Source organism: Pan troglodytes, chromosome 4 (assembly GCF_028858775.2).
Source record: "Pan troglodytes isolate AG18354 chromosome 4, NHGRI_mPanTro3-v2.0_pri, whole genome shotgun sequence".
Lineage (NCBI taxonomy): Eukaryota > Metazoa > Chordata > Mammalia > Primates > Hominidae > Pan > Pan troglodytes.
Window position 1 is genome coordinate 17211208 of NC_072402.2, and position 13508 is coordinate 17224715.

The window sequence follows — 13508 nt, forward strand, 5'->3', positions numbered from 1 at the left end:
CTGACTAACCTGAGAATCTCAGTTGTGCAGCCAAAGGGCAGTTGGAGGTGATTTCTAGCTCCTGCCATGTGAGGGGGAGGTTTCTGAGCTCAGCACCTGTGAATGTGGAGGTGAAAAAACCCTAATCCCACATGGCTCACATGAGCAAAAGAGCACCTCTGTCTGCCTTCAAAGATCTACTTATCAGTCACTGTATTTTGTTCTTGAAATAAAGTGTTTTTTAATTTTTCAGTGTTAAAAATATAAGCACTATCTAGTGTCAGATGCTAAGAATCACTGCAGACAACATATCAAATCATCAAAGAAATTCAAGGAATAAGTACGTAACTTCACATCTCCAATGTGGTAAATAGCATTACACATTGGAAACTGCAGTGGACACACCGAGGAAAGTATCCCTTTGGTGTAACTTGGTGTAAAAAGACACCAATATGAAAGGGACACATAAATCCCTCACATTGCACCATCATACACTTCTCAGGCTGTATGGGGTACTTGCAACAATTCACTTGTACCTCCCACTAACCAGATGAAAAACTGAGGCCAAAAGAGAAGTGAAGTTGGCAGGACCACGAGCTGCACGGTTGGGACCAGGATGAAAGTTAGCTGTACCTGGATATACACCTAACCAGTTCTAGAATGAATAAGACCCTTCCTATAAACGGTACTTCCAGCCGGGCACGGTGGCTTATGCCTGTAATCCCAGCACTTTGGGAGGCCGAGTCGGGTGGATCATGAGGTCAGGAGATCAAGACCATCCTGGCTAACATGGTGAAACCCCATCTCTACTAAAAATACAAAAAATTAGCCGGGCATGGTGGTGGGCACCTGTAGTCCCAGCTACTCGGGAGGCTGAGGCAGGAGAATGGCATGAACCTGGGAGGTGGAGCTTGCAGAGAGCCAAGATCGCTCTACCACACTCCAGCCTGGGCGACAGAGCAAGACTCCGTCTCAAAAAATAATAATAATAAAATAAATAAAATAAAATAAAATACAAATACAAATAAATGGTATTTCCAGTAGCCTGCCTTCTCTGGGACATGTGAGCACTTCCCCAAAGGAGAGAAATAGCCTAAGTCTAACAAAAGCCCTAGAATAGGGAGTTTCTCACTCCGTAACCAAACCTAACAGTTAGCAAAGTATGTCCTTCGGTTCTGCTGTGCTAATATTTTTTCCAAATCACACACAGCACAGCAGAGAGAGAGAAAAGCACAGCAGAAATTCTCACATGCAAATTTTAGATGCATTCAGAAGGGTTGTGGGTGCAAGAAAGAAGGGGAGAAAATACCTTGACCAGTCAAACTGAGTCTCAGTAAATCTGAAAGAACCCTGAGTCAAAGAGCATGGAGTGCTTTTTCAAATCCATTGAAATTACGCTAGCTCAGCTTGTCTAATCTTCCCCCAACCACAGTTAGAAAGAAAGCCTCGATTTCCTTGCCTGACAAATGAGGTAACCCAGGCATAGAAAGCTTAAGACACTGCCGGGCACAGTGGCTCATGCCTGTAATCCCAGCACTTTGGGATGCCAAAGGCAGGCAGATCACCTGAGGTCGGGAGTTCGAGATCAGCCTAACCAACATGGAGAAACCCCATCTCTACTAAAAATACAAAATTAGCCAGGCGTGGTGGCACATGCTTATAATCCTAGCTACTCGGGAGGCTGAGGCAGGAGAATGGCTTGAACCCAGGAGGCAGAGGTTGCAGTGAGCTGAGATCGCGCCATTGCACTCCAGCCTGGGCAACAAGAGCGAAACTCTGTCTCAAAAAAAAGAAAAAGAAAGAAAGAAAGCTTAAGACACTTACCCAAGGCAGTCCAGGATATCTGTGGCGGGCAGGACTAGGACATGGGCTCCAAACTGCCAGCCCTGAGGTGGATACATGCCTAGGGCCTGTGTGCCTTAAGGGTGCCATCTTCAGCAAACATCCAAATCCCTGGCTGTTCTCATCAACAGCCTTCAGATCTTAATTCAGTTTCCCCAATAGACTCTCCTGCTTAAGAGAACCAACTTAGAGATACCTGACAAACACTACTTCAGTCATAACACATGTTGATGGCTTGTACCCTTGATAGGATGATGAAAATGACATTTTACCTCTGAGATTTTTCTCCCAAAAACACATACCCCCAATCTAATCATGAGAAAAACATCAGACAAATTTCAAGAGGAGGCATCAATGACTAGTACGCCTCAAAACTGCCCATATCAACCAAAACAAAGGAAGTCTCAAAAACTGGAACAGCTAAGAGGAGCTTAAAGGGACATGAGAAATAAATGCAATGTGGGATCCTAGATGGGATCCTGAAACACAAAAGTGACATTAGGTAAGAACTAAGGAAATCGGAATAAAGCATGGACTTTAGTTAATAAGAATAAGTTAGCTATTGCTTCATTGATTGTAACAAATGTACCACACCAATGTAGGATGCTATTAATGGGGGGATGGGGGGGACTGTTTCCAGGAGGCGGGGAGTGTATAGAAAGTCTGTACTGTCTTCTCAATTTTCTGTAAATCTAAAACTGTTTTTAAAAATCACGCCTGTGTGAGAGAACCAACTAATGCAAGATTCAAACCCACTGAACAGTTTAATTCCTTAGCAAAGCAAGATCCCTCTCACTCATACTTACAAATCTTTGTCTTAGAGCTTTAGTTAGCAGGAATCACTCCTCAGAGCCTACACATTTCTGTAGGAACAAAGTAAATGTCTTTAATTTATTTTATGTTATTTTTTAAGACAAGGTCTCGCTCTGTTGCCCAGGCTGGAGTGCAGTGGCGTGATCTCCGCTCACTATAACCTCTGCCTCCTGGGTTCAAGAGATTCTCCCACCTCAGCCTCCCAAGTAGCTCAATTTACATGCATGCGCCACCATGCCCAGCTAATTTTTGTATTTTTTTGTAGAGTTAGGGTCTCCCTACCATTGCCCAGGCTGGTCTCAAACTCCTGGGCTCAAGCAATCTGCCCACCTTGGCCTCCCAAATTTCTGGGATTACAAACGTAAGCCACCGTGCCTCGCCTGTAAATGTCTTTAACAAACATGGAGCTGGCAAACAAAAATGAGAGCCATGCTCACCCTATCCCAGTTCCTATCCTTTATCATATTATTAATTCCTAAATTAACCAATTAATTTAGGAAGATTTGGTCTTAGAAGATGACCTGTGTGGGTAAAATGTATTTATATTACTAGATAGAAATTGTTTTTATTGAAAAGTTTTTTGAAAATTAATCTTTATTTCTATCAATAAGGCCTAAAAATATAAATCATTTTTTCCATGTATTTCAAACCTTACTTGTTGGGTTAATTAAGATACTGGAAAAGAAAAGAGGAAACTTTCTTAAGTGAGTCACTGTACATATTTTGTCATGATTGTAGAAATTATGTCATCATATCCATTGACAATATATCTTAAATTTCTGTTTCCAATTACACAAATTATTTTATTATATGAATACAAACTTTTTTGTTATTCCTTTTTAAAAGAAATCTAAAACTTAAGCAGTATTTCTTGTCTGCTCTATTTATACAACTGTATTTATACAACTGCTGGGTCAGAAATGTATTTTCTGCTTAGGAATCAGATTTTAAATTCTCAGTTTGCTTTTCATTCTCTTCTTTATCCTCCTCTTTACTACTGATAAAACTCTATCAGTAAAGAAAATTATTGCCTGTGCATAATTGCAATTTAAAATAATTCTAAAAACTCATACTGAACAAACTATGTATGAAATTCCTTGTCTTCATAGATGTCTTTTACTGATTTCCAACATTATACTGCATAAATCAGATCCTACTTCCAGCTGAGACGTTCTCTTACAGTTTTTTATTTAAATGATTTCCCTAAAAGATGACAATGTAGAAAAAGCACTTGGAGCATGAAGCAGATAGACAGCAAAACCCAAAACACATTTTAATCCATTCCAAACACATGGCTGTTTCCCTATCTCAAAAGAGTAATTTAAGGTTCTCTTTATCTTGACATTCCCACAAGCAAGTTTCTATAAAATAGAAAGAGAACCTTAACCTGCCTATGCGCAGCACACAGATCAGAGCACAGGGCAAGACAAATGCCTACCAGAGCCTATGCCAGCTCTTCCCTGGGGCCAGCCCACCCCTCCCAGGCTGCCCGCCACCTCCACCAGAAGCACCAGGGATCACGTTTCTCTTCTTATATCCAATGTCACCCTCTCTCCTGAGTCTCTTGGCAAGTCTGCATCCTGCCCATGAAAATTTGGGATTTGAAATGAAGGAACAAGCAAGCAGTTGTAAACAGATCATGAAATTAACCTTTCCAGATGAAATAGGCCTTATTTGCATAAGCACAGCTTCCAAAGGTGCATTACATAAAATACAGGGTGATTTTTTATAAGATTTTTCATGGCATTATTTTGTCCTCCTTTTGTACAATTCATTTCATGATGCCCACTTAGATACAAGTCAGGCTCCTCAGCCATCGTTTTTAAGTAATACAAATATATTTTAAGGCAGAAATTTAAAAAATCAATTCCTACAAAAATTCATCTTACTGCAATATTAATCCCCATACTCCCCTCATTTTCCCGCCTCTCATACACCCAGTTGGTAGAGTGCACTGTGGTCCCCTCAATCAACTGCCCCAGCCCTTTCCTTGTCCATTTGGAAACAGCCCCTTTACCATAGAATGGATGAATGATGGACCTTCCATAAAAAGAGAGCTGAGGTTTGCCTCTGGCTGGGCAAGGAGCCCACTGGCGGTCAGCATCTCCTGCACCCTCACACCTCACAGCCTCTCACCCTATCTCTGTGTCTCCCCCACCCCACAGTCCTCTGAACTGACAGCATGGCTAACCCTCGGGAACATTCCAGCAGCCTTCTCCAACTGAGTGCATGCAGCCCTGTTCTCCTAGTACAGCAGTTTTGTTCACATCCCAAAAATGAGTCTGAAAGGAAACCCCAAAAGAAAATGTCTCCCTCCCCTCCCTTCCAAATCCTCACACATTATGATTCTCACAAATTCATGTTGCCCAGTATCATAGCAAGATACACAGCACTTCCTAGAATGAGTCCCAACTTCATCCTTGGCCTCCGATTGATGGTATTTTTCTTCATTTTCCCACTCTGGTAAATTACTCTTGGATTTAGATTCCTGTCACTAAAATTCTATTTCAGAGCTACATCTTGGTGGCTCAGTCCCCTCCCTCACCCTCCCTCCATTAAGCACAACACGGAAAGAAAGTTCCCTACCTTTCACTGAGGCTTCTCCACAACTGTGCACCTGCAACAGGGAGAAGCAAAATGTGAAACTTAACAGAGGTATTTTTCTCCTGAAATATTTCTCAACTCTGAACTAGTCCAAGCTATTTAAAGTGGAATGCTCAGATCTCTAACACTCAGGACACCATCAAGTCATACAGGGTACACTGCTGGCACCATGGCTAATTCAGGCAATTCGTCCACATATATTTATTGAGATCCTACTACATGTAAAACACTTGGGTGAGTACCATGGGAGATAGGACACTCTATAATACATGGACCCTGCCTCGGGGACTTCATTGTCCCCTGGGGCAGACAAAATATGAACCCAAGTAAATATGAACCAAGATAGGCAGTATAGGAACTAACTACACAAGAGGGAGGCACACACCATGTGAGTTCAGGGAAGAGAGAAAATGCAGCTGCTCAAAAAGCGCCAATAATAGAAATGGCATTTAAGGTGAGTCTTGACATGGTGCCGACAAAAGGAGAACTAAGACAACTGTTATTTGAAAAAAGGAGATTTTTATCTATTCATTGTTTAGATGTTTTGACTTTTATGTAGGTGCAAATGAAATCAATATAAAACATAAAATACACACACACACACACACATATACATATGCACACCTAGATCTAATTTGCTTTCTTAATTTTCCAATCAATGTCTTTATTTGACTACATCTTGATATTATACTCCCAGCTACCAGCTTCAATGCAGCTCAATGTAAGAAATGATCATGAGGAAGCTTCTGCATTTTCCATCTAACAAAAAGCCAAATGTGTTTTCCCTTATGTTTTTCAATATCCCCTATCAAGATCTATGGGATAAATCCTTCTTAACCTTTACTTCCAGAAATAAGTGTCTCAAAATTGCTTCCTTTATTTTTTTCAAATAATTAGAATTGTGCAATTGATGTGGTTTTCCTTTTTGCCTTGGCTGCCAATATGCATGTGGATAAATCTGTTGATCAATCAATGGTTACCAGGTTAGACTCTTGCTCCTCTTCTAGAACTCTTTTGAACAGTTTTGTGCTTATGTTCCAAATAAGCTTCTTCAAACTTGTTGGAGGAAGGTGACATATAAAAACAAATGGAGAACTCAAAAGAATGCAGGGGACTGTGAGCAATAATAAGGTTTCAGCTAAAGTTGGAAAGTTGGAAAGCATCAGCTCAGCTTGTCATTTGACAATTCTCTAACAATCCTGGAGCCAAGAGTGGAGAAAGTAGATGATGGTATAGGATGGGCATTGGCTTGTTTGTTTTATTATTAAAAAGTAAAGAAATGAGTATAGCTGATGGATAAGGAAACAAGGACCTTTAGAATGGTAAGGACAGCATCTCTGTAGTCATTGAGCATGGACCAGGTAGGAGCTGAGTGGAGGGAGGAAGTCAGTCTAAAGGCAGGGCTGAAGAACAGTACAAGTGGCAAGAGACTTAGCAGGGAAAGAGTCCATCCAAGAGTCAAAGAGCTGGTTCAACAGGCACGAAAGGCCAGGGAGGAGTGGAGACAGGGTGCACTGAGAACTAACTCGCAGACTCTGCAGGTCTTGGAGACACTGTGCTTCCAAAGGCCAAGGTCAAAGATGAGGCTACCTGATAGGCAACCAAATCCAGGCCATCTGACAAGCTATCAGAGTACAAGTCGGAATGACAGAGAATGGTGAGTGCACGAAGGACTGCAGTTCATGGGCCACAATCCCTACTGAGACCACAGTTGATGGCAACCAGGGTGCTGAGGCCAGGCATCAATGGACAGTGTAGATTTCACAGGAAGGAAAGTATAAAGCAGCAGTGGTTACAGATGCTCCACAGGTGGCTGGGGGAGCCTCAGAGCCACCCACTGAGCCCTCCTCCCACAGCACAGGGCAGTAGCTAGAGAAGATCTTCAAGAGAGCTGGGGGGCAGGCACGCTGGCTCACACCTGTAATTCCAGTGCTTTGGGAGGCCAAAGCGGGAGGATCACTTGAGGCCAGGAGTTTAAAACCAGCCTGGGTAACACAGCAAGACCCCATCTCTACAAAAATTAAAAAAGAAAATTAGCCAAGTGTGGTGGCATGCACCTGTAGTCCTAGCCACTCAGGAGTCTGAGGTGGGAGGATCACTTGACCCAGGAGCTCGAGGCTGCAGTGAGCTATGATCACACCACTGCACTCCAGCCTGGGCAACACAGTGAGACCCCAATTCTAAAAATAAACAAACAAACAAACAGAAAAGAAAGCGGGGGGCAGATATGACTGGTTCTATCTCAATGAGAGAGAATGAAGCTAGTCATGGAAAAGTTTCAGGATGCAGGAGGAGTTTTCCAGGCCATAGAAGAGTTCCCCAGAGTTCAGACAAAGGCGTTAATGCAGGGAAGCACACACTCAAGGTACATAACAATGAGAAACAGAGGGAGAGAGAGGAATCCATCCCAGCGAGAGGATGTTCACAGGCAATACAAAATAGACATGGGCTCCCACAGGTTTCACAAACATTCACTCACAAGATGATATCACTGACTTTTTTTTTTTTTTTTGAGACAGAGTCTCACTCTGTCACCAAGGCTGGAGTGCAATGGCGTGATCTCAGCTCACTGCAACCTCTGCCTCCTGGGTTCAAGTGATTCTCCTGCCTCAGCCTCCTCAGTAGCTGGGATTACAGGTGCCCACCACGACGCCCGGCTAATTTTTTGTATTTTTAGTAGAGACAGGGTTTCACCATGTTGACCAGGCTGGTCTCAAACTCCTGACCTCAAGTGATCCACCCGCCTTGGCCTTCCAAAGTGCTGAGATCATGCGGAGGCATGAGCCACTGCACCCGGCCTTATCCATCTATTTCATATTAAGCACCTAAGATGGTATCAAAGATTGTAACTGGGAGTCGTCAAAGTCATAGAAGCAGAAAGTAGAATGGCAGTTGCCAGGGGCTGGAGGAAGGGGGAACAGGGGAAAGGGGGACTTGGCTGTTCAATGGGAACAGAGTTGCAGTCATCAAAGATGAAAACGCTCTAGGGATCTGCTATACAACAACATGCACGGGAAACAATACTGTACACTTAAAAATTTTCTAAGAGAATAAAAAAATAATAACTGGGGGAAGGATACAATTAAACTCTCAACAATAAAAGTTTCATATTTTTAGCGAGAAAACGTGGGAAGCAGAGAAGTTGGAAGAGAGGGAAGGAGAGGAGACTGCTGACTTGGTCGTCCTTTCATTGCCATTGTCGTTGCTATAAGCCAGGGCATCTAACAAGAGCAGCTGGCAGTTCTGATTGAAGCCATGGAGTTACCGTAACTGCATCTGGATCTAACGTGAAGCCAAACTGTGCCCTGCAGAGACTGATTCATCGCAGCAGCAGCACCCTGCGCTAGGAGGCCTGCGAGATGGGGCTGCTGCCAACTATTCACAGGGCTCCCCAATGGGCCTTTGTCCTAAGAGACTCTACTGAAGGAGGATGAAGCTGGCACCAGAGTTTCTTCAGCACAGAAAAGAGAGCTCTAGGAAGACAGAGTAATCATTCCCATTGCTTTCTTTTTTTTTTTTTTTTTAATTTTTCATGCAGTAGAAATGCTACACTCAGAGCACTGTCATCCGGTGAAGACTGAAAGCCTGTCCTTGGGCAACGGCCTGATCTACAGGATTGCAGGGAGGCTCTGCCTCGAGAGAGGTCTGGTTCCCCACGGGGAGCCCAGCACCCAGGTTGGGCCTCAGCACAGAAAGGGGCTCAACACGGACTGACCCAGGAACACACAAACCCCATGTGGCCCTGATGACATGTCAGCTGGGCGAAGTAGACAGCTACTGTGCTGAAGGCCCTTCTATTTGATGCTTTTATTGACCTCTTATAAAGCTCTGTGGTATGAGGATATTTTCTGCCATTTCACAGGACAGAGAGGTTCAGATGATATAGGAGGCTGACTCATAGCTCACAAAGATACCAAGTCACAATCCCTGGAATCCGTGATTGTCACTTCAAGTGGAAAAAGGGTCTCTGCTGAGGCGATTAGGTTAAGAAATGTGAGATGAGAAAATCACACTGGATTATCTAGGTAGGCCCCAAATGCAATCGTAAGTGTACTTACAAGAGGAAGATGGAGAAGTTTGACATAGACAGAAGAGAAGGTCAGGTGAGCATGAAAACAGATTGCAGTGATGCGGCTGCAAGCCATGGAATGCCCGCAACTCCCAGGAGCTGCAAGAGGCAAGGAATGGATCCTTCCTTAGAGACTCCAGAGGGAATGCAGCCCTGCCAACGCTTTGATTTGAGCCCAGTGACACTGACTTCGAACTACTGTCCTTCAGAACTTTAAGAGAAGATGTTTCTGCTGTTTTGAAACACCAAGTTTGTGGACGTTTATTACAACAGCCACAGAAACAAATGCAGTCTATCATGGGGCTTCTCCACAGGTAGGAAATGGAATGAACTAGCTCAAAAATGAGGCCCTTTAGGCTGGCATTCTTTCTATTCTACTACCTTAATTTTTTTAAAGGACTGAATTCTTGCAATGTAAAGGTTTCCTGCAATTTGTGAGTATGAAATTTCCACATCTGCATGAATATCAAGCCCATGAGTCAACAGCGGAAACAATCTGTGTGTGAGGGGCCAGGAGTGAGAAAAAGACAGTTGCAAAGTCTTTCAGCTTTGCCTTTGGCCTTCCACACATGTCTATTCCTTATAACTTGTGCCCAGACTAGGGCCAAATTTGAGGAAACACTGAAAACACTCAGATGCTCAGCTTGCTTCCTGGGTCCATGTTTAGCTTACTCTACACCAAGATAAAATGGTTGCAGATAAAATGTATGAGTGGCTTTATGTCCTGAGATTTCCCTGAGGAAGTTCCTGTAGAGGGTGAACATATTACTGTCTATTTAGGAAAACAGGCTCTGCTCTACCAGATATGAGTCAAGGCAGATAAATAAGAATCATCAAGGACTGATCCACAGACCAACTCTGGCATGAAACCCTGATGCATGGAGATGCCCCACCTCAAGGCAGCCTGGATATATGTGTGGTAAACAAGTATCACAACAAGTGCCCGTTTGGGCTGAAATTGGGGAGTTAGGTGTCTGTTCCCTGAAACAGAAAAAAGGAAAGTGAAGATGGAGAGAGAGAGAAAAAAGGGAGAGAAGGAAAAGTGCATTGAAGAATACAACTGAAATCCACAGATTCACAGAAAGCACTAAGGGCACAAAACCAAATTTGTTTGCCTTCCTGGAATCTTGGGAAGGAAATATCTTCAAACCTGGAAACACACGAATATAAAACAATCTAAAGATGGTTTACACGATGAGTTTAAAAACTGTAAAGACTTATAACTGGATTTCAAGCAGATCCCTAGAACACCATGATAGTAAATCCATACCAGCTGACATCGCTGGCTTCTAGTTGCCATCAGGGAGGAGATGGGTGCCTCCCATAGGGCGGGCCTAGATATCCCTGCCAGGACTATAATCCAGGCAGCTCTGATGCACATCAGTCCACACGGACCTCCACCAAAAGCATCCCTCCATTTGGGGTGCATTTAGTGAAATTAAATGTCTCTTTGTAACCTCCTGGTGGCTATTTCTGATAAAATCTATCACATTACATTTAAGTTTATGGGGCTTAATTATTCCCAGGAGGACTTTTCCCAAGTTTACAAAAACTAGCTGGAACAGTGGTACAAGAGGCCCCTCCAAGTATGTAAAAGACTTGAGTCAGATTTGTAATGCAGTCAAATTACTCAAAAAGCACCTCAGGCCAATTTTTTTTTTTAAACCAAGCTCTTGCTTTTAAACTTAATGTTAAAATTTATTCATTTTTCATTATCAACTCATTTTTTAAAATTATTTAACCATCACTTGCTTTTAAACCCTGAATTAGTTGTTTTTCTTCATTGAGGCAGAGAAAATTTTTACATAAACTAGTCCATTTTCCAGTGGCCCAGTTTCATCATGTGAGATGTAATAAATATTTAACTGTTATCCTCACTGCAGCCTACTTAAATACCAATGCGGTATTTAAAATAGCTCTTAAGGCCAAGAGAAAAACCAGCACACACAAACCTTTTACCTACAAGCACTAGCTACAAAGACGGCATCACCTCAATAAATTATCGTATTGAAAACAGCTAAGTGAATGCCTATATTTGCTTCTGTTCAAAGGACTAATTGGCTAATATGCCTACACAAAGATCAGAAATGCAGGGTCTAGAAAATTAAATACCATATAAATAAAATCTGAGTTTTCTTACCTCTTGTTCTAGACAAAACCATATCCTTTATTATTTGCATAATAACACGCCCAAGTATCATGACGGAAATCAGGTGATATACTCTCCATGGAGTCAATGCAAGGAACCTGCAACAGCAAAACACAAATCAGTATTTCAATTTGAGCATTTTTAACCTTTTCAAAATTGGGTTTACTTCCTGCCACAGAAACAAAAAAATGCATTCAATAATGATTTCACTTTTTTTTCTTTTTTTTGAGACAGAGTCTCGCTCTGTTGCCCAGGCTGGAGTGCAGTGGCACTACCTCGGCTCACTGCAACCTCTGCCTCCCTGGTTCAAGTGATTCTCCTGCCTCAGCTTCGCAAGTAGCTGGGATTATAGGCATGAGCCACCACGCCAGGCTCATTTTTGTATTTTTAGTAGAGACAGGGTTTCGCCATGTTGGCCAGGCTCATCACGAACTCCTGTCCTCAAGCGATCCACCCACCTCAGCCTCCCAAAGTGCTAGGATTACAGGCGTGAGCCACTGTGCCTGGTATGATTTCACTTTTCAAAATCACCCCAGTGTGACTGCATGAAAGTTATTTAATAGGCATCAAAGTCAGCAAAATGAAAGTGTCTGAGCCTGCGCACTTTTGTGCTAAGCTTTCTGCTCTACCCTCCAATTTCGGGCAAAGGATTTGCTATCTCGGGCATGGACCAAAATATTGCTCCCAGTGCCGGGCTTCTCCAATAGCCGATGGAGAATGGAAGTGACCTGAAACAGAGTTAGGATGGGCTGCAGAGCCAAGCTGCAGGGCTCTCTAACAGACACGGATGGGCTGCACTACAGAGGCCCTTTAGTCACCACCCTGTCTTGTGTTTTCATTTACGCCCTATTCACTTCTCTAACTACTCCCACCCTCGTCTCTTAAAAACAGCAGTTATTGGCCGGGAGTGGTGGCTCACACCTGTAATCCCAGCATTTTGGGAGGCCGAGGCACGTGGATCACAAGGTCAAGAGATTGAGACCATCCTGGCCAACATGGTGAAACCCCGTCTCTACTAAAAATACAAAAGTTAGCCAGGCATGGTGGCGTGCGCCTGCAGTCCCAGCTACTCCAAGTGTGAAGCAGGAGAATCACTTGAACCCGGGAGGTGGAGGTTGCAGTGAGCCAAGATCGCACCACTGCACTCCAGCCTGGTGAGAGAGTGAGATTCTCTCTCAAAAAAAAAAAAAGCAGTTATTGAAGATCCACTTTGCTAACTCTTTCTCTTTAAGATCATGCTCCCCTTTTGCTACCTGTCTACCTCCTCTCTTCAGGGAAACAAACTAAAAATTATTGACCGTGAGCAGCACACAAACCCTGCAGTGCTTTTTTTGGGTGTGTTTGTAAAGAAATCACAAAGAGCGTTGAGCCTTCACATGAGATTAGAGGTCTGTTTACACAAGTTAATTGGCCAAGCTGCCAATGAATATTAACTTTGATAGAATCAGAACTCATAGAAAAATTAATTTAATAAATGTTTAAGACTGTTTGCAAGGCTATAAAGAGAAGTAAAGAACACACGAATACTGCCTTCTGCAAACTTGCTTTCTCATCAGACAAACACAGGCCAAGCTCACAAAGTCCAAGGCAGGCAAGGCTTAGGTGCTGTCACAGAAATGTGCAGAGAACAAGGAGAGGCACAGGGAGAGGGAGGATGGATTCACTCCAAAGCAGGGAATGGTTTTTTTTTTTAATTGGTTTTTTGGGTTTGTTTTTTTTGTTTGTTTGTTTGTTTTGAGATGGATTTTCACTCTTGCCACCCAGGCTGGAGTGCAGTGGCACGATCTTGGCTCACTGCAACCTTCTCCTCTCAGGTTCAAGCAATTCTCCTGCCTCAGCCGCCCAAGTAGCTGGAAATATAAGTGTCTGCCACCACGCCCAGCTAATTTATTTGTATTTTTAGTACAGACAGGGTTTCACCATGTTGGCCAGGCTGGTCTCAAACTCCTGACTTCAGGTGATCTGCCGGCCTTGGCCTCCCAAAATGCTGGGATTACAGGCACAAGCCACAACGCCCAGCTGGGAAGTTTTTATAGAAGCAGCACTTAACTG

At 43.2% G+C, this 13508-nt stretch overlaps 1 protein-coding gene across 1 annotated transcript in view; it reads right to left on the bottom strand.

The window, feature by feature from the left end:
- RETREG1 (reticulophagy regulator 1) overlaps nucleotides 1-13508 on the bottom strand; it is a 147523-nt gene that overhangs the window by 90677 nt on the left and 43338 nt on the right. Inside the window, exons 2-3 of the mRNA XM_003310633.4 lie at nucleotides 11448-11554; nucleotides 5221-5251 (exon numbers count right to left, since the gene is read on the bottom strand). Of these exons, the coding sequence (XP_003310681.1) occupies nucleotides 5221-5251; nucleotides 11448-11554 (138 nt within the window). The remainder of the gene's footprint in view (nucleotides 1-5220; nucleotides 5252-11447; nucleotides 11555-13508) is intronic.